The sequence below is a fragment of the Sturnira hondurensis genome, unplaced genomic scaffold (assembly GCF_014824575.4).
Source record: "Sturnira hondurensis isolate 20B ecotype Veracruz unplaced genomic scaffold, ASM1482457v3 Scaffold0014384, whole genome shotgun sequence".
NCBI lineage: Eukaryota > Metazoa > Chordata > Mammalia > Chiroptera > Phyllostomidae > Sturnira > Sturnira hondurensis.
In genome coordinates this window covers 6,428,648-6,451,358 of record NW_028087015.1, presented here as the reverse complement: position 1 = coordinate 6,451,358, position 22,711 = coordinate 6,428,648, and the positions used below count along the sequence as shown (strand labels likewise).

General features: G+C 34.4%; 1 protein-coding gene across 4 annotated transcripts in view; it reads right to left on the bottom strand.

Moving 5' to 3' along the window:
• The window catches only part of ERCC8 (ERCC excision repair 8, CSA ubiquitin ligase complex subunit), a 60,067-nt gene that overhangs the window by 36,606 nt on the left and 750 nt on the right, over positions 1-22,711 (bottom strand). For 3 of the 4 annotated variants that reach the window (XR_005068909.1, XR_005068910.1, XM_037062892.1), the window contains exons 2-8: positions 21,042-21,137; positions 15,809-15,910; positions 11,524-11,647; positions 7,501-7,582; positions 6,372-6,440; positions 4,951-5,017; positions 871-971 (exon numbers count right to left, since the gene is read on the bottom strand). Coding sequence is in view for 1 of the 4 variants with exons in the window: in XM_037062892.1 (XP_036918787.1) it covers positions 871-971; positions 4,951-5,017; positions 6,372-6,440; positions 7,501-7,582; positions 11,524-11,647; positions 15,809-15,910; positions 21,042-21,137 (641 nt within the window). In the remaining 3 variants the exon portion in view is untranslated. Of the gene's footprint in view, positions 1-870; positions 972-4,950; positions 5,018-6,371; positions 6,441-7,500; positions 7,583-11,523; positions 11,648-15,808; positions 15,911-21,041; positions 21,138-22,711 lie in introns of those variants that run through there. The other variant, XR_005068911.1, reaches the window with a different exon arrangement.

Here is a 22,711-nt window from a genome sequence, read left to right as displayed (position 1 = left end):
CCTATTAAAAAACTTTAACAGGAAAAGAGAACTGTTCTACTCTCAAACAAATTTTTTTTTTAATTTTTAAAAAATATTTTATTTATTTATCTTTAGATATGGAGGGAAGGAGAGAAATATCAATGTATGGTTGCCTCTCATGAGTCCCTTGTCATGAGTCCCCTGCTGGGAACTGGCCTGCAACCCAGGCATGTGGCCTGACTGGGAATTGAACCGCGATCGTGTGGTTCGCAGGCCCTCACTCAATCCACTGAGCTATACCAGCCAGGGCTCACCAAAATTTATATTACTTTTAAAATAAACACGTTTGAGAAAGCATAATTCTCAATAGCCTTATTTAAATAAAAAGATTATTTAAAAATCATAGATTTTATATAGTTCTTCCTTATATATTTCTGGCCCAGAATTAATTGTGAACCAGAATTTTAATGTACACAGAAGTTAAATTCTATTGAAAAATACAGATGTGGTATTTTATCTCCTGGATTGGAGCTGACATATTTAATACAATTTGCAAATTTTATTGCGACATAACAGCCACTAAATGTCACTACTCCTTCAAACTTACTACTTTGTAAGTGGCACTAAATTTGTATAAGTTGGCATCATTGGAAGAAAAAAAAAGTAACAAGTTAATCCAGAAAAATTTCTACACTTGAAAATCCAGCGACAGATGAAATGCCATACTTACTTGTATGTTAAAGAAAGACAACCATAATTTATTTAAATTATGAAATTGATTGTGAATGAGTTGTTTAAAATCACAAAACTTGATATCTGTTAATATACATTTATTATTTGATTTCACTCAAAATTTTCAAACAAAAATACTATTTTTTAATATTTCTATACTAGTGTATTTTTCATTACCTGATTCAACAGCTTGTGAGTTTTTCCCATTATGCTGATCAAGAGTAATCAGACATCCTGATGCTCTCCTCACATCCCATAATTTCACTCTATTGTCGGCACTGAGAAAAAATAAACGTTACGTTAACATATATAATTAGGATAGTGACTTTTTCAGCTACTTTTCTAGTATTACAGAACATAGAAGGCTCAGGATATTTGTACATTTGGGTTATTTTCAGCAAATATTCAACAGTCAATAGGAGCACAAACAAATAAAAATTTTTTTTACAGTAACGTTTTCTTAGATCACAAGGACAGAATTCTGCTACTTTTCATTTTGTTTTTAATGACATGAACATCTTTCTCCCTAAGGCCTAGACAGCCTTAGAGCTTGATACTTATTTAAGCAACTTTGTCACTACATCCTTACTATTTTTATTATTCAAATGTTGTCTAGACAATCAAGCAGTTAACTGGTTTCCCTTTGCTTCAGGATCCATTTCATGAATTTGGTGGTATTATTTTAATGTGATAAAAACAGAACAAAGTGAATAATGTGGGCTGGAATGGGAGTAAAAGACAGAAAACTGTACTTGAACAATGATTAAATAAAAAAATATTTAAAAAAAGAACAATGTATTTTTATTTGGCTTCCTGTACTCAAATAATCTTTGCCCAATATGCAAGAAAGAAACTTAATGTCTTCTGGAAATTAAATATTTATTTTAATTTTAAAGGAAAAACCATGATCATACATTATTTTCAGCTTCCAAACTACTCTTAAAGAATATTGATCAGTTCAACTTATGCTTTCATATCCTCACAAAGACCTCAACAATATTCTAATCCACTGGGTTTATCCATGCCATTTTAATTGGAAAACCATTGCATTGCATTTTATAAACCTATTCCTCATTAAAAGGTAAACCACACGCACAAACACACACAAACACATACACACGAATAAATGATTAGACTGGCCAAAAAGTTCATTTGGTTTTCTCCATAAACTAGCTTTAGTAGCACTTAGTTGTCTTACTTCATTCGAAATAATTTTGTGAGATTGTATTGTGACAGCTGTCACATCAGCATGCATCAAAAAAAAAAAAAGACTTATCAAAACTGGTGGATTTTTGTGTAGTCATTTTAATACTGAAGGTGGAAGAAAATAAGCAACATTTTTGGCATATTATGCTTTAGTATTTCAAGATAGGTAAAAATGCAACTGAAACTCAAAATAAGATTTGTGCCATATATGGAGAACGTGCTGTGACTGATAGAATGTGTCAAAAATGGTTTGTAAAGTTTCGTGCTGGTGATTTCTCACTGGACAGCACTCCTAGGTAGCCCAGGTGACAGCAATCAAGTCAAGACAATAAATGAGGACAGTCAATGTTATACCATGTGGGAGATAGCTGATATACTCAAAATATCTATATCAATAAGGTTATTAATGAAAATGAAAAATGTGTCTTTATGGAAAAAAATGAATGTTTTGGCTAATGTGTGTGTGTGTATGTGTATTCTTGATTCACTTCACAGATCACCATCAAGGCTAGCCAATTAGAATAGTAAGCAAAACACTAGCATTTTCCATTCTCAAGTTGGTTTTCTTTCTTTCCAGCTGGGGAAAACGTGTGCCATGGGATAAGCCTGAGGATTTAAGTCTCTTCTGAAACAGATTAAATTTAGAGATATCTGACTCCTAACACTGATTACTAAATTCATTCTAGTACTGATTCAAATTCCTAGGGTACTCTGAGAACCAAATGCCTCTTAGCCTCCCTGTGATTTGAGGAAAACCCAGTTAGGCAGAAACAATGTAATTTTACCCTAACATGGACCCGAAGGAGAACCTAGCTCCTCACCATCACACCTCTTTAGCCAGCCTCTTAAGGCTACATTTTAGACCTTGTTCTACTTCAGAAACTGTAAATTTCAACATAACACTCGGCAAACTTAACAAGTAGTTTTTGGGGACCAAACTGTGACAGAGAGGGAGGGCTAGAAGCTTTACAAAAATCCAGACAGATATCTTAATAAAACTAATCTGAATAACTTTTGTAATAATTCTGCAAAAAAGTTTTATTAAAATATCTATATCAAAAATTTTGGCTACTACTTCCTATCCCTTCAGTTTTTTAATTTTCTTACTCTAATACACATACTACTTCTATGTCATTAGGCCCTTGATCCCCTTCCACAAACCTTTTTGTAATTTTTTAAAGATTTGATTTATTTTTAGAGAAGGTGGGGGAGAGAGAGAGAAAGAGAGGGAGAGAAACATCAATGTGTGGTTAACTCTCGCAAACTCTCCACTGGGGACCTGGTCTGCAACCCAGGCATGTGCCCTGACTGGCAACCAAACAGGGGACCCTGTGGTTTGCAGGCCAGCACTCAATCCACTGGGCTATACCAGCCAGGGCTCTTTTGGTGACTTTATTTCCTTCCTTACTCCCACGACTTCAACAATTTTCACACAATTGTTAAGTCTGTGTCATTTAATGTTTTGATTTCTGTGCCTTAGTACACAGCTGTGGTCCACACCTTCAACTAAGCACACAACACTGACCAGAATTCTTATGTGCCCCTAAAAAGCTCTCTCACCAAACTGGTAAAACTGTTCATCCAAATCTTTACTACTTTGCTTTAAAATTCCACCCCCATTCCAGTATTTTCAAAAGATAACATAAAGTTCTACTCCACTAAAAAACAACAGAGGCCACCAGGTTTGCACTTCTTGAACTTGCTGCCAACTCATAAATTAAACTGGATTCTTGTCTACCCTTTCCCCCAACCATTTAGTCTCCCAATGACTTTCATGTGTCAAATCAAGTGTCTCCCTTCTACCTGGACTCTTGATACCACTCTCTTCCATCTGTTTAAGGTCTTGAGGTAACAACTATTCCCTCCATTTCTTACCTTCACCAATTCTTCTCTACTGATACTTTATCTCAGCATTTAAACAGGAAACTCTTCCCTCTAGCAAATAAAACCCACCAAGCTCCTCGTCCTCTCAGAGTTAAGTGCTTCTGCTCTCTTTTCCCAAATTACACCTCTCAGAGCTGTAACTCTATTAAAAAAATTTCAGTACATCCTGTAATTGCTGATTTTTTGGACTACTCCCCATAGACTGTTAGCTTCTTGAAGGGCATATGACTTGGTTTAACTGTGTCCCTAGCAGAGTGTTTGGCACATGGTAGGAAGTCATTAAATATCAGTAAATTGAATCAATGAATTGGTGTGTTCAATCAGATTCAAAGTGATTCTGGATTAAAGAAAATGAATAAAGCCCTGGCTGGTGTAGTTCAGTGGATTGAGCATGGGCCTACAAACCAGAAGATCGCGGTTCGATTCCCAGTCAGGGCACATGCCTGGGTTGCAGGCCAGTTCCCGGCAAGGGGACACACCAGAGGCAACCATACATTGATATTTCTCTCTCTCTCCTTCCTTTCTCCTCTAAAGATAAATAAATAAAAAAAATTTAAAAAAAGAAAAATAAAAAGCTACTGTTTTTAAATGAATAGTGCTCTACTTATATATGAAAAACAGACACAACACAGTTGTTTTAGTGTTTTCCCAGCAGTACTAGATTTACACTGCTACATAAATTCTTGTTTTCTCTATTTTAAAAAGTGAGCACCTGGCCCTGGCTGGCGTAGCTCAGTGGATTGAGCGCAGGCCTGCGAACCAGACAATTGCGGTTCGATTCCCAGTCAGGGCACATGCCTGAGTTGCAGGCCGTTTCCCTGCAGGACAACTCCCAGCAGGGGACGCACGAAAGGCAACCATACATTGATGTTTCTCTCCCTCTCTCCTTCCCCTCTAAAGATAAATAAATAAATAAATAAAATCTAAAAAAAAAAAAAAAAAAAAAGCGAGCACCTTCAAGAAGCATAGTACGTATCAGAATTATGATGCCAAGGAAGATTTCGTCTGGTGTTAATTAATTAAAACCTGTAAGTCAATTATTTTAAGTTTAAGGACCCAATTAATAACTACACATGCATCTTACATAAATGTAATCTTTCATTACATAAAGGAAAATGTAGTTTTTCATTAATTATTAACTTCAAGACCAAATTATCTGCAATTCACCTTGCAGTTGCCAAGATATGCTCATAACGTGGTGACCAGGAAACTGCCAATACTTCTTGTCTGTGACCTGTAAAAACAACTGTATGAAAAGTCTTGCAAAATATTTGAAAAAACAAAAGATAAAGTACAATTATTTTTTGATTCTGTAGAAAGTAAAAAATATTAAAGCTAGATTGATAAACAATCTGTTTAATTATTAATGTGAAATCTATAGGGAATTTCTCACACATGGTATTTTATTATAGAAGGCCTGGTTTTGCTTTGGAAAGAGCAGGAAGAGCAAGTGATTCTTTCTTTTTAAATTCAGCTGTTGGCCTAACAACTCAATCCATCAATAGTTGATAGAGCTCAAGCTCACTTATCTCTCTACAGCAAAAGCCATTGCAACAAGCCATACAAGATAAACATGCTAAACAACAACAACAAAAAAAGTTTTCTAACTTTTCAGAAAGTTATAAAACAAAAAATTATTTTAACTCATGACTATGAAAAAACATGTATAAAATTTTTTTCTACAAAGCACAAGTGCTGAGTTCACAGGGTAAGTGATGTTCAGCATCTTAATTGACTTTTACTTAACTATTCGAATCAGTTATTTTAATCTACCTAGTTTATATCAAATAGAAACTCATGATAATATAAAACAAACATTATATCTTTCCCCAAGTTTTCCTTACATATTTATTGTTTCTCTGAGATAAAGATGCTATATTTCTGAACTGCACCCCATTCTTTCATTGTTTTCAATTAGAAGATTTAATATCAATAAAAAGTAGCAAAATAATTTAAATTAACTTCACCAAAGTATTATTTTAATATATTTTTCTAAAATATTTTCACTGAGAAAAAAGCACCTAAATATTAAGAATCTTTACTCAGCCAGAGCAATATTAGACTATGCTGAAGAGACAAATGTACTAATTTAAGTTTCATAAAAAGCTTATTTTTTGCCCTGGCTGGTGTAGCTCAGTGGATTGAGCACAGGCCTTCGAACCAGAGAATCGCGGTTCTATTCCCAGTCAGGGCACATGCCTGGGTTGCAGGCCGGTTCCCAGCAGGGGATGCATAAGAGGCAACCATACATTGATATTTTTCTTCCTCTCTCCTTCCCTTCCCCTCTAAAGATAAGTAAATTTTAAAAAATCTTAAAAAAAAGATTAAAAAGTTTATTTTTTCACATGTAGAAATAACACAGTTTTGCATTAGATCTTCCATAACCTTTGAGCTCCCACTATGGTGACTAACTGTTCATGTAAATGTCTCCTAAATAGTTCAGTCTTATAAGAATAATGCACAGAGGGATCTTTATTTCCTTGTTTACTTTTAACAACTACCACAAAATACATCAGTCATATCACTTACAAAGAATACATTGTTAGTAATGTTTCTTTTCATTGAATGTTGTTACAAATAAAAAATACCTTGTAGAATGTGGCAACAGGATCCAGACTTTAAGTCACAAAGTTGTACTTTGGGCCCTCTAGTACCAACTGTAAAAGAAAAATTAGAATGGTTAAAGATAATTTTATTTTAAGTCATCACCAAAAGGAAATAAGAAAACTACCATTGTAAGTTATGGCCTTTTCACTGCATCCACACAGAAATATGAAAATGCATTCTAAAAATGTACTTCAAATCACTTTTAATGTTTATAATTAGAAAACTTATTTTAATAGTAGTTATATTTTAGTACTAAAACTCTATTATTGCATTATTTTTTTAACATTTAATTTAGAAATAATTATATTTGCCTACAGAAAGTTGCAAAGAGAGTATGGAGAGGCCCTTATTTACACTGCAGTTAAGTTCCCTCAATGGTTATGTTAGGTAACTATAGTACAATATCAAATCCAGGAAATCTGTATTGGTACAGCGTGGTATATAATTCCATGCTATTTTATCACCTTCAACTACTTTATTTTAATAGCTCAGGTTTTCCATGATAATGAAATACTTCCAATCACTAGTAGTAGATTCATGGACACTCTGGACACAGAAAGAGTGGACCTCAAAGACAGTTTTATGCCCAGCTCTTCTCTAAGATGAAGTAGCTGACTGACATCTGGAGGTGAGGAGATTCAGGCAGCGCCAGAAAATAATAAAAATCACAGGGACCTGAGCCCTGAAACCAGAAAATTTTTTTCTGCCAAAAACACGAAAATTTTGTTGCAGGTACTTTCATAAAAATGGATGTTTAATTTGAATCACATAATTTTAGAGAAAAAGAAATAATTTCCTCATTTTACTGTGTCAAATTGAAAAAAGTTGTCAAATTTTGTTTGTGTAAAATCTTTGAAACTTTGGTGGTTTATAAGTGATTCTTTGGGAACAGAAAGGTACCTTCTTAATTAATCTTTGGTTCCTACCCATTAGCACAACGCCTAACTTGCAGAATTTAAGCTGTTAAGCTGAATATAATATGCACTTAAGTCTTTTTAAAAAAGAATGTTGTTTTTCATATGGGTTAAAATATCTATATCAAAACTAAGTTGATATGAAAAGGGAGAAAGTTTTCAAAATGTCACAGAACAAAAGAATACATATACAAACCTGCTACCAAAGAGTGCTTGGTGGCGACTGGAGACATATGATGACTATAAACTGTTTCTTCAAAAGTAAATACATCTGCAGTCTGATAATCAAAAGATATTTTTAAAGTGTAAGGTCTAATTAGTGACAAATGCAACAAATTTTCTCTTTACTTATTTTCACATTGTTAGCAATTTTTAAATTGACTGCTAGCAATTTATTTGACAAGCACAGAAATGGTTAATACCCTCAAAAACCTGATCATTTAAAATCCTATGTTATTTATAACATTTTTTCCCTCTTGTGAGAAAAATAGTTTTTCTCTAGTAAATCACAGAGATTAAGAATAAAGACGACCCCCGGCTCATCATCTTCCTCTCTACCCCGTTTGGGGACTTCAGCGTCTACACAGATGATCCGGCCAGTACTCCATGTCTTCGTTTCATACGAGTTCGGCTACCACAACCCAGGATACTCTCACCACCTCCTTTCAAATCACACATTTCAGTTACATACAACTACAAGCACCTGTCATTCATTTTCAGCTCCCTTCTTCCCCCGCAACCTACTTCCAGGACACCCAAATAAAGCCTGGAACTCCTATCATTATTCCCCGTCTTCACTTTCCCTTCTTGAGCCTGAATTGCCAGGTCTGTCTGATACTTCAACAGCCAATATCTTCAACTCTTTTGCTGTTATCCTTGAGCTAGTTGAGATCTCAACCCATGATGACTCCAAATGTATGCTTCCTGTGTACCCATACTCAGGTTGATCTACATCAGAGGTTAGCAAACATTTTCCATAAAGGGTCAGGCTGTAAACATTATAGGCTTTGAGGGCCAGCTACTCATTTCTGACATTGGTGCACCAAAGTGGAAACAGACAACAAATGAGCATGCCTGTGTTCCAGTAACATTTCATATACAAAAAGAGGCCATGAGCCAAACCTGGCCTGTGGGCCGCAGTTAGCTGACCTCTGTCCTACCCTAGTGAAGTAAGTTTTTTAAAAGATTTATTTATTCACTTATTTTTAGAGGGAGGGGGAGAGAGAAAGAGAAGGAGAGAAACGTTAATGTACAGTTGCCTCTCGAGGCATCCCCTAAAGGGGACGTGGCCTGCAACCCAGGCTTGTGCCCTGATACAGAATCAAACCCGCAACCCCTTGGTTCACAGGCCTGTGGCTCAATCCTTGAACCACCGTGGTTCTACCTTGATAATAAGGTAGAATGGTTATCACCATAAAAGATCATTAATCTCAACAGGGCTTTCAGTATTGACTGCCAGTCCTACAATAATTCACTAGCATTCACTGCAATATTTGTAGCTATTTCAAACTTTCTGCACTTTCCACAAACACCGCTACTTGGTCCCAACAGATGGATCTGATTTTATATTCCAAAAAGAAAACAGAAGCCAATCAATAAGAGTTCTCTTAATGTCCTATCAAGAAGCTTACAAACATATTTGATTGCACTTAGCCTTTTTCCTTCTTCACTCCTGGTACCATAGAAAAATGATCCCTCCTCATATTTAAAGGAAATGTGTTCGGATACCTATTAGCATTGTCAGAAATCTCATCCTATATATTATCTCCTCTATATCCTGGGTATCTATAACCTCTCCCTCCCTCCAGGCTCATTCCCATCAGCACTAAAAAAATGTCCAAGTCTCTTTCATTTTAATAGCACCTCCTCCCAAACACACACACACACACACACACACACCCTTTCACCCAAATTTCTCCTTTTTTTTTTTAAAGAAATAGAAAAGAAAAATCCTATAATTTGTATGGAACTGCAAATGACCCCAAACAGCCAGAGCAATCTTGAGACAGAAAAACAAAGCTGAAGACATCACATTTCCTGATTTCAAATTATATTACAAAACAGCAATCAAAACAGTATGACGTTAGCAGAAAAGCAGACACACAAATCAAAAAAAAGAAATAAGCCCAGGCATATATGGTCAATTAATTTACAACCAAGGAGAGTCTTTTCAATAAATGTTGAAAAAACTGGAAAACCACACGCAAAAAAATTTCTTATATCATATACATAAATTAACTCAAGACTTGAATTTAAGACCTGAAATCATACAAATCCTAGAAAAAAACACAGGGATAAGCTCCTTGACTATGACTGCTTGGATTCGATACCAAAAGCGAAAGTAAATATAAAACCAAAAACCTTCTGCACAACAAAGAAAACCATCAACAAAATGAAAAGGCAATTGACAGAATGGGAGGTAATATTTTCAAACCATGTATCTAATAAAAGGCATATCTAAAATGTACAAAACAATTATTCAACTCAATAACAAACCCCACCTCCCAAAGAATCCAATTAAAAAAAGAACAGAGGAGCTAAATTTTTTTTTTAAAGAAGATATACAAATGGCCAACAGGTACATGAAAAGGTGCTCAACATCCCTAAGCAACAGGGAAATGCAAATCAAAACCACAATGAGGTATCACCTTATACCTTTTAGATAATAGTAAGTTATTATAAAAAAGACAAGAAGCAACAAATGTTGGCAAGGATGAGGAAGAGAATCCTTGTACACTGTTGGTGTAGCCACTATGGAAAATAGTATGGAGGATCCTCAAAAAGCTAAAAACAGAACTACCATATGATCCAGCAATTCCACTTCAGGGTATTCATCCAAAGAACACAAAGGCACTAATTTGAAAAAATATATGCAGCCCCATGTTCACTGCAGCTTTAGTTTATATATGTGAATATTATTCAGTCATGAGAAAGAAGGAAATCCTGCCATTTGCAACAACATGGACGGACCTTGAGGGAGGTATGCTAAGTGAAGTAAGTCAGCGAGAGAAAAACAAATACTGGCTGATCTCTTTTGTAAGTGGAATCTACAAAAGCCAAACTCACAGAAGCAGAATGAAGTGGTGGTTACCAGGGGCTAGGAAGTGGGGGATATGGGAAGTGGGGGATATGGGAAGGACACTTGAAAAACAATTTGACCAAATATCATGAAAACTATTATCAAAGGGCCCACATTTCCAGGTGTATGACAAGAGAAAATGTTGCCTAGGGAAGAGGACTGGAGGCAGGGAGTACAAAACAATCAGGGTGTGAGCAGAGGCAAAAGGAGATCAGTTTAGTGGTGGCAAGACATTTATGTAAAAAGAGGTAGAAGCTGAAGTTGAGGGACTAGCAGGTAAGGTTATGGAAAACAGACTGCAGGCTGAATTTAGATAAGGGAAGTCACTAGTGGACTTGGGTACAGACAGGATAAAACAGCTTTATAATAAGATTAATTCTGGAGTAGAACTTATGATGGAAATGTGGGAAGAAAAACGCAGGGGAACCAGTTAGCAGTTTTTGGTAGTAGTCTAGATATATGATGATGGTGAGGCAAAAAGAAAAAGAGAAATGTGTGAATCGGAAGACAGATTGCTAAGATTTGAGTACTAAATGGATGTAATTAGCAATCAGTATGTAACAAATTAAGTTTGAGGAGATGGCACTACAGCTAGAAAAATATGGGACCAGAGCTCAGGGAAAAGATTAACACTTGAAAAACAATTTGACCAAATATCATGAAAACTATTATCTACTGTTGACCTTTACTGAGCTAAAACATTCATAACTTTCTTTTCCTTTAAGTTTTTAAGTCAACAGGAGATAAATCCAATTTTCTTCCTTAGATCACAAGATCACAGTAGTTTTTAAATAATAACAATAATAATAGCTAGTGGTTTTTGAGCATTTATATGCTAGGCACTGATCTAGTTTCTTTACATATATTTTGACCTATTTTATCTTAACTATTCTGTAAGATACAATCATTACCCACATTTCCAGATAAGGAAACAAACAGAGAGAGGTTGAGACACTTGCCCAGTGTTACACAGCTAGTCGGGAGCAAACCCAAGATATGAATTCAAACAATCTACTCTTAATCACTATGCTAACTGCACATTATTACGTGACATCTTAGCAAATAATCACACTAAAATGGTTTAGGATTAAATTCTCCTTCATCCAAGAGAGCCATTTGGAAAGGTTTTAATATACTTACTTGTAAAGTGTTTGTATCCCATACTTTCAGAGTTTTATCAAATGAACTTGATGTGAACATGCCAGTGTCATGAGGATACCACTGTACAGTCTCCACACTGTATTTGTGAACATCAGGATGATTTCTACAAAATAGCAACCAAAATTTAGAGATAACTGACTTACATAAGTCTGAAACTTACACTATATTAACAAATAGCAGTTTCAGGAAGGACGATATGAATCGGCAAACCTAGATCACATGCCTGTGCCCTAGCTGTCCAGGGAAAGAAAACGGTCAGGCACCTCTAGTTCCAGCATTCCCTAGTGTGATGTGGAGGCCTGCTTCCTATTAAGGCCTTTAAAGTGAGGGATTTCCTATTTATGTACCAGAGCCTGCAGGGACCAGCCAGCTACACTGGACCTATTTATGGAGGGGGCAGTGATTTTTCCTTACTGGAAGACATACTTATTCTGGTTTTGGATTTGCTCTTCCCAATATTATTTCATCAACAGTATCATTCTTAGAATTGTTCAATGCCTCACATAGCTCCAGGGTACCCACATGATATTGCTTCTGATCAAGGAATTTACTTTATGACTAAAAAAAAGCAACCACGATGCCCATGGATTCAGCACTCTCAGGTAACCCATCACCCACAGAAGAACAGTCTGTTGATGATTCAGTCATGATTCAGCTACAATACACCACCTTGTGAGGGAGATGTGCAGTCCTGAAGGATGCAGCACATGCTCTGAACCAGTGGTGACACAATCTGTATGTGTCACTTTACTGAATCTTAATTCAACAAAACTAGCTTTTAAGAAACACAGGATAATGGAGGGACATTTGAACACTTAGTATTTAGTGTCAACAATTATTGGGTATGCGAGATATTGATACTGTGGTTACGATCAAGTCTTTATCCTTTAGAGATACAAATAACTGTGAATAAATGCTTCTGGGTTTGCTTTAAAATAATCCTCAAACTGGGTGTGTGGGGTAGAGATGAAACAAGATTAGTTATGACTGACAGTTGTTAAGCTAGGTGATTGGGTACATAGCTCATTACCCTACTCTCTACTTTTGTACATGTTTTCATAAGATAAAAGTTAACAGAAGACTACTGCGACTATGTGAAGATAGGACCATCATGAATTCCAATTCCTTAAGGTGACAACCTGGATCACAATATAAGATAAAGGACCTTGAACACCTGTGGTGCTACCTGAAAAATGAAAGTCTTAAGTGCCAGTCTGGCTTGAGACAGCTACAAAAATAAAAGGACTGTACTGCCTACCCATATTTTCTTTCATATATATATGAAATATATATATTTCAACTAATTTAATTTCCCCTTTCTTACCTCTCTCTTACCTCCATTAATTTACTAGGTTAACTATACAACTGAGTCCATAGATTGCATTAATACTGATAAAAGATCAGGTAAAACTAGTGGAAGAATGGATATTATCTTGAACTGGAGCCAGATGTGATAACTAATTAGACTTTTAGTGATCACTCTTTGAGGAAAGGATGATACATTTTGGTTGTATAGTGGGTACTTGTATTAGGTTAGGTTGCAACTTTTTTGTCCCCTCCCCCCCCAAAAAGGAGGGGTAAGCACAGGAAGAAAATTATACACAGATGTTGGACAGCCACATGCAGAGATCGTAGTGGATATGTGCCCTTTTCTTGGCTGCTGAGCATACAAACTCCTCCTGTTACAGGGAAATCCCCTGTGTTTTACTGAAAGACAGGAAGGACCCTGCCTCTTGCCACAGAAAGCAACAGACTCCAGACATTCTCTTTCCCTTCCCCTTCGGCAGCAAGGGCATGGACAGGTGTCCTGGCCTTCACCAATCTTGCCCGGGACTCTGAAACTCCAGCTAGGAATGCAAACACTAGGGATAGTTAGCAACTGTTCTTGAGCTGTGGAGTTGAGAGTCTGTGTTGGTAACATGTAGCAGAAACTGAATTGCTCCTGTGTTGTAACCCTGACTGTGTTCTGTATCCTAGTTTGTCTTGCTTTTGCTCATTCTTCTACATTTCCTGCCAGGTACGCGAGATACTATCATATTTGGCCGTATGTAATAAGGACATTTTTGCCCAATTTTTTGAGGGAAAAATAAGGATGTGTATTATACATAGGTAGTACTAATTCCATATCTATATAAATGTTTTTAATTCTTTTATTTATGCTTATGCATGAAAAGTGTAACTCTAGAAAGCAATAATGATATCCGTATGCAAAAAAATACCCCAGAATGAAATAATTGGTTTCACTGAACTTATGATGAACTTGCAACAAAAGCAGTTTCAGCAACAATTCAACAAAATGAAACAAAGAGCGATGTATTGTTATCCACAAAGAAAGATAGATAATGCTGATTGTTATCCACTTGGTAAGACAGATGATGCCAAAAAATGAATTAAAAAGTTAAAATGAAATCTTTTTTCCAGAAAGTTTGGGCCAAAAACATGGGTGCGCATTATACACGGGAGCACATTATACACAGCAAAATACGGTAATTATCTTTCCAATAAATTTCTGCTTAAAATAAGCAGAATTAAGTTCTGTTTGATCCTAAGAATATTATCTATACAGAGATTTCTCCAGTTTTAAGTAAAACAAATCTTTAATGTAGTGGTCATGAGTAAAAGCTCATTTATATTTTAAATTTAACAGGATAAAATATTATATTATTCCTTTTCTATGTATGATCTGTTATTCACATTTAATAAGAATTTTGGTAGAGAAAAAAATCTTTTTAGTGTTCAAGAACAAATATGGTAAGTAAAGCCAAAATAAATATCAGGAAATAGTCTAAGCCACAGTAACTCAACAATTTCTACTAAAGTTATTGTTTAAACTTAGTTTATAAGTCTCTGGATGTAAATGTTCTGCTTAAAATTCATTCTGTAAATAGGCTCACTACATGTCCATTTACATTCAAAGTCATGCTTTTTTTAAAAACAGAGTTTGAATCCAAGAATAAAGTCACAGTAAAGCAAAAGACTCATGCACTAAACATTTACTTGAGTTTAGACGCCAGAAAAGCAGACCATAGTCCTTCATGGAATAACAGTGTACAGCATGTGATATACATGAGAACAGTATTTGTTTCCATAACCAATTAAACAATGTTAAATGTTAGCTAAGATAAAATAAGATAAAAAGGAATTTAATTAATATGACTGTCTTACACTTATAAATTTAGAATTTTTTTTGGTGGGAGTGAAGAGTGTAATATGATATAAGCCTCTTAGAATGCACATTTTTAAAGTATTTGAGGTGGTATCTTACTTCATACATTAGCTTCCCTATAACTATATTTCTGTTCGCACAGTGTCTTTAAAAGAAAGATATTTCATTAAATTCCCATAGAAAACTAGTAGAATAATCTGAGGCTCAGAAATATTCCCGAAATCTGTATTTCCAAAGTGAAGCACCAAAACCAAGAAAAGATCATAAATCTCCTCACAAACAGTTCACGGACTCACACACCTATTCTAATGCTCTGGGTACAGCTATAATACAGAGTGGTTCCTGATATTAATGTTCATGATGTGTTTCCTCTTAAAAGGATTTTCTCAACACCCATTCCTTCTGTAAATTCAAAAGTTTGCACAACATAAAATCAGGTACAAGTGACAAAAATTAAGTGATTATTATGAACAAATTATAACAAAGTCACAAAACATTTAGTTCAAGACAAAAATAATTTTCACAAGTAGGCAAAGACAGTAAAGAACAGTCAGAAAACTAAAGAAAAGGAGAGGTATGTTTTTAACTTAGGAAACTTGGAGTAAGTAATTAGAGAAATAAGAGTCTATGTGTGCATGTGAAGGACTGCCCGTGTATTTATTGCTTCTAGAGATTAATCTTTTTGTTTGATTAATATCAACTGAAAAATCTAAATGTGTTTCTAATTAGCTGAAACACTCAAAAAGTAATCTTACACTAAACAGTACTAGAAATAGGTTACTGAGGAGTGCTATATAGGTATGGGGGGGAAAAAAGCACACAATCAAAAGTTTTAAAATAAAATCCTTTTGATAACTGATACCAAAGTTGTTTTGGAAAAGTCACGTTAAAAACAGCTACACTTACATTTCAGTTATTATTTTTAAGAAAATGTCAAGAGATATCCATGTAAATATAGCATGTGAACAAGTTGCTAAAGACATTCATATGACTGCTACTTTCATAGTTTTCCTTAGAAGCAAAAAAAACCAAACAAAAAAACCCATAAAAAAACACTCAACTCTTTATAAATTCATGAATTGCATTTTTCATACACACCTGTCAACAGAACACAGTGCTTTACATGTGTAATAAGGTTGTCTGCTGTAGTTCTCAAGATCATAAAGAACAATCACACCATCTGAACCACCTGATAACATGCTAACAATAAAAAAGTTAACATAACATTAATTTATCATCTTATGTAGTTCATTTATTTATAATTACATACTTCTTAAAATTATTAATCTTTAAATACTGAGTAAAAATTAATATAGATGTCAATAAAGTAAATTTTCTTAATCTAGTATTTGTAGAATGAAAATGGAAAGATTTATGTGATCATTTAAAATTTACCTTCATGATACCAAAAGGAGAGCAGAAACATGATGGTGCAAGATACATCTTACTAGAAAGTAAAACATTACAAAGTAATTTTAATTGTCCTAATTATAAATGTGCTAAATAAAAGTGGAACCAGACAGAGCAGCCATTACTACTGATGCTAGCTAGCTATTTGATCCTGGGCAAGTTACTTCACCTGTTTCAGCCTTAAACATTTTAGAAAATGTTTCATTTTCTAAATCATAGAAAGATTTCTAAATGTTTCTAAAACAGAGGGTTTTACTTAAATCATAAAGTTGATGTAAATATAAAGTAATCTGCAAAGTGCCTTTATATTGCCTGGCCAAAAAAACAGGGGCTCAATAAATGTTAAATTCCTTCTGTTATGAACATTTTTACTCAATTCATTCAACTTTGAGACCTGCAATAAGCTAGGCACTCTGCTCACACAGCTGTGAACAGACAGGCATGTTCCTGCCTTGAGTTAAAAATCTAGTAGGGAAGTGATAGACCTATGAATTTATATATCTATAAAAGTATTGCTATTTCCTAATATTATTGTTCATCATCAATCCCATACTGCTGTCTCTATTCATACCGGTTCTCTTATGTTATTCTCTGGTAGAAAGGGCTAATCACAACAGTATTCCCTGAATTCTTGTACATTATTGACAATTTGTCCTTTTGTACTTGAAAATCTGACTGGACATAAAATCTCTGACTCATATTTTATTTCTGTGGATATTTTAGATAAGGATCTGCATTTCTCTGCATAAAGCCCAAAGTAAAAGTCTGCTTCCAATGATTTCCTTTCCCCTTCGTGCAATTTAAGATCTTATTTTTTCTAGGAAAAAATCTTTCTTGGATTACAGCTTTAATGTTCATTCTGTTCTCTTTCTTTGGTTCCCTTCCTTTGCCTATCATCTATTATGTCCTAATCTCTTAAATCCTTTCCCTTTCTCCATTTCTTTTCGATTTAAATTTTTTCCTTTCCACCTTCACCTAAGGCATTGCCTCTTGTATTTATTTGCTTGTGTTCCCTATGCTTTAGTATTCACTTCTGAAACATTTTTATTTTTAACTGTTTATTGAGTTTGATAATCTCATTTCTGATTTTTTCTAATTATAACTTACGTTATTCTTCCATATACTGTATCTTTTAAAAAGAACTTTTAGCCAGTTTTTAAAAATATTTTTAAACAATTTTATTAATTTATTTTTAGAGAGACGGGACAGGAGGGAGAAAGAGAGGGACAGAATCATCAATGTGTAGTTGCCTCTTGCGCACTTCCTATCGGGGACCTGCTTGCAACCCAGGCATGTGCCCCAGCTTGGAATTGAACTGGCAATGGCAACCCTTTGGTTCACAGGCCCGTGTTCAATCCACTGAGTACACCAGTCAGGGCTACTAGTTTTGAAATGTTAGGTTAAAGTTCTCATCTACTTTGTTGGCATATCTTTCTGGTACAACTTCATGGTCTATAGGGGCATTACTCCACTTATTCTCATTGTTCTTATAGTAATTTGACTTTAATCCCATTCTTTTGCTTATTTTTATGTAAAATTAATTTTCTTAAACTTTTAGAAGGGAGACTGGTTTAGAATAGTTACATTTTATATCTCTAGAACCTTTTCTTCTTTTTTGTAAGATGTTCAAAATATGGCAGCTTACTTTCAGAGATTTCCTGGTTCTGCTCACCTTCCCAACTTTTACCGGGGCCATGTTTTTCTTTTGTTCTATTATCCCTATATTACTTAATTTTGATTCTATTCCAAGCAGTTTTTCCTCAGTGCAGGGTTGTCCTATAGGGGATCATTAGTTGACTCACTAGAGAGATTAAGGCCCAGACTACTCAGCCCCAGGTCTTACTGTGAACCCCTTGAACAATCTGAATGTGCCATGCTCTCCCAGTTTCAGCTGCTGTAGTCAACTTGCTGAGCTTTCAACTAACTGTTGGTTATTTTCAAGTTATCAGGTCAATCTGATGCCTGCTTGCTTTTAATTGCCATTCCTGGTATAGATGCTGATACTACACAGATCCTACATTCTAGAATAAGCTCTTTATCTTGTTGTGAACCAGTTATAAAGGCTTTATGAACTAGCAGCATGACTGATTTACAGACTTGCTTTAAGGAAAAATTCAGTATCAATTTGTAGAATAATTAGGTTAATTTAAAAGTAGTTCTTCCAAGTTCTTTGTTCAAATAGTTTTAAAGTCCAACTGATCATAGGCAATAAAGAAAGAGACCAAGTAATGCCATGGTGAAATTTAAAAAAAAAATTCATTACCTTCGTTATAAAAATTTTGTAGTTGTTACTCTAATTATGTATATAGAAAAATATGTGTAAATTTAAACAACTACAACTTTTATTTTGGTTGATAAAATGTTGTGACTTGTTTGGAAACAGATGTGAGCAACATGTGTACCACAACCAATTTCAAAAACATTTATGCTTTAAATCTGAACTTTGTGAAATATTTTTTATCACAGCACTATGTGTGTTAGCAAAACAAAAACAAATGCTTTCAAAGCTGTACTCTTAAACTGATTTTAAATGGTATTTATAATAATGCCAAATGTTTCATCTTTGCTAGAATGACTTCCAAAAGCTTTCCTCTGATTCCATTAATTGGGTGAAAAAACAAGCCATTATCAAAATTAACTGACTATTTGAAATATATGATGGCATTAACATTATTTAACTGTGAGGTTATTATTCTGTAATACAGTAAACACAGTAAGAAATAAGGCTTCATGTTTTTATATAGATGAGGTAACCTGATACTAAAGATAAATAAAATTAATTAGAAGAATTGAGAGGGTATAAAAGAAAACTTGAGATTTACAGAACAATAAGCAAATATACTGTATGCAGTTGCACCTGTTAAAATGTTATTTTCAGGTTGCCTTCTTAAAATAACTCCTAACTTTGGAAATAAATGCGTCTTTGTGTACTCTGGCTTCCACTCTGGTTTTCAGTGGTATCACTACAGTTCTCGTGGTGTGGTTGGTAAGTATTATCAAGTATGTAGAACAAGTTTCATGTGCACTGATTTTCTTTAGAAATAGAAAATCAGTATTTAGTTTTCCATTAAATGTACAATTGGCTTTTTGATTTCTCTTTACTGCCAAAAGGGCTAACAAGTCATAGCAAATAATAAAATAATTGTAGATTTTTAGACCGAAACAAAGGAGGAAACCACTGCAGTGAGAATCTTGACTTTTCTCTATATGCTGTGCAAACACATGTTTCATGTACATATAGTTTATAATTCCCCACATTTCTCAATGGCTCTGCCACTGGTAGCCTCTTGGCTTTATGTATTCCACAGATCAAACTGATCACTATCCCAAAGGAGAACCTGTACTAAATATTTTTTCCACCAGAATCCAGGACAAAAAGAAATGAGCTGTTCAGCCTGGCTGGTGTAGCTCAGTGGGTTGGGCGCGGGCCTGTGAAGCAAGGGATTGCGGGTTCAATTCCCAGTCAGGGCACATGCCTGGGTTGCAGGCCAGGTCCCCAGTAAGGGACACATGGGAGGCAACCACACATTGATGTTTCTCTCCCACTCTCTCCTTCCCTTCCCTTCTCTCTAAAAATAAATAAATAAAATTTTAAAAAAAGAAATTAGCTGTTCATATCTGCATTATTTTATAAGCAAATGCCCTACAGCTTTCCTTAAATGGGAGGTATTATATTAAGCCTAGAAAACGTCATGAAAATGAAAAGTTATCATTGGTCATCTCTTAGATATAAGAGAGTTAAAGTGAGGATTTGTTCACTGTTCATGCTTTTCATATACTGCCAGGTGAGACCATAACAGAAGCTGGAAATAAAAAAAGAAATTCATATCAAACTTTTCTTGTCTTATTTTAATGTTAATTAAACTAACTATAATAATAATACTTCATTATAATATAAAATTGGGCAAATGCTGAACATATGACACAATAAACTTTTCTTTAGTTACTTTTACACTTGTTCTAATTAATGGACTACATGAAGAATTTTGAACTATCTTATAACATCACGTGGGGGTCAATATGAATTTTAAGTGGGGTGATGGCATGTTCAGATTTGCATTTTTCTTTTTTAAAGATTTTATTTATTTATTTTTAGAGAGGGGAAGGGAGGGAGAAAGAGAGGAAGAGAAACATTAAAATGTAGTTGCCTCTTGTGCACCCTCTACAAGCAGCCTGGCTGACAACCCAGGCATGTGCCCAGACTGGGAATCCAACCAGTGACTCCTTGGTTTGCAGGCTGACACTCAATCTACTGAGCCACACCACCTAGGGCCAGATTTGCATTTTTCAAAGTACTTCAGCTATTGTGTGGAAAATGGACTGAATGGTGTAAAAGTATAGGTGATATCTTTTGATTAATAGGAGTAGTGGCAATGAGTAATGTAAGCCAGGTCCTATGCTAATTATGCTACATATATACATATATAATCTCAAAGAATCTTTACAACAAACTTGTTAGTGTTATTGCTCCCACTGTATAGGTAAGGCAACTGAGAATTAGAAGTTAGATAAATTGCTCAAGGTCACACAGCTGGTGTTACAACCAAAAGGAACTCAAATACATGTGTGGTTTGCTTCAAACTTAATACTCTAAAATACACTTTTACTTTTTAATATTTCCCCCCATTAGTCCCCTTCAGAGTAGCAACTATCTTTTAAAACAGGATTTACAGTTACACAACCCAGTATGTAAAGGCCTTGTGAGTTAACAATGAATATATTTATATTAAAGTTGTTTGGAAATATCTACCTGGCAAGATTTTTGTAGGTATGAACTTCTGTATTTACTTGAAATTAGTAATACTAGATTAAAATTACTACAATTTAGAATTTTGTCCTAATATTTATGAACTTTAACATAATTAATCTGAAAACAAGATTTTACTTCTTCTCACTTAGGAAGAAAAATTTGTACACTTACTATCTCCCTTCAACAGGTTCAATGTCCAGGGTGTTAACTCCATTGCAATGGATCCTTTCAATATCTCTGTCTTTGTTTAACTCCAGTCCCAAAACCCTTTAAAAAAATAAAAAAATTAAACAAGAGGAAAAAAGATAGAACTAAAAAGTAAATTAATTAAAACATAAAGAGTGCCCTCATTTTACGAAGATTACATATAGCACAGAAACTGCAAGTAAATGCTTAAGTCTATCTACCAGACATCCAAAGATTTTTATAGATTTTAAAGACTTTATACAATTTTTAAAAAAATCAACAGTACTAACAATTACATGTAAATAATTTCTTCCAAAAGATTATCTTAAACTTAAAGAATATATTGCATTAAGTTTTTATTGAGATATATTATCAAATGTTCACAAAATTGTTGATTTAAGCTTAACTGAGGACACCTAGTGGACAAAATCTTGAATTACAGCATTTTAAATAAATTCCCAGGAATATTTCTTATGCCTTAAGGGTAAACACAAAAATTATTATGTTCAATTAAATAAGTAGGCACACTTAAATGAATCTAATAAATATTTAGCAAGAAAATGATGAACAAGTTTTCTCATAAATTAAGGTGAATGAAATTTCTGGTATTCCATAGCTGTAAAACATCATTATTCTGGTCAGAATATTAAGATTAAATAAGTTAATACATAAAAAGTACTCATTACAAAACCTAGACATAGTAAATGTCTAGTGAATGTTAACTATTAAAATTTTTCTCAATCTGTTGGATTTTGGAAATAATTTACATTAATTTAACTAAATTGATTTCTAATTTCATTATTGATAAATATAATGCTAATTTATACAAAATTTTTAGCTTATCAAATTAATTAAGTTGTTTAAATAACAATGTACAGTGCTAAAAAACGTACAAACTGTTACTTTTACACACTGACAGCAGTAGTGATAATTAAAAGCATTTTGGAAATCACTTTAGCAATATCAAGTGTTTGGTTTCAAGATATACATAGCCCTTCCTCTTCTGGAAGACAATTTAGCCTTAGGTTCAAATATCCACTTATCACTTCCCTAATCTTGATCAGTAACAATAACAGTTAATATTAAGGGCCTACTATTTGCTGACATTGTACTCAGTGGTATTAACAAATGTAATAACTGGTAATTTTAAGTGACAAATTTCCTAAATGGTAGGTTACATTATTAAATGCTTTTATTGATTATAAAACTAAGACATAGTAATTTGCTTAAGGTCATTCATCTAATAATTGGTTGAATTGCATCTGAACTCTAACTTTTTTCTCCAGACCACTATGCTGTCCTGACATTTCTGAGCTTCAATATTTCACCAGAAAGTAATTTTTCACATTTTCCCACTGAAATTCATTTCTTCTTAAAATATATTTCTATTTGATGATTACTGAAATTATAACAGTAATATGTGCTTCTTGTAACGAGTAAAAATAGTATCAAACAAACACGTGCAAAGGCAATCATCCCCTCCTTGAATTCTCTTTTAACAATGAGAAACGTGGCTTTCATTATCATTAATGTATTTATTTACCAGATCCCCCCCCCCTCCCCCCCCCCCGTGTATAACTAACCTTCCATCACCATTACCATCCCCTTCCCCAACAAGGATGCTACTCACCAGGCCTGGGCTTTGATTTCTGCAT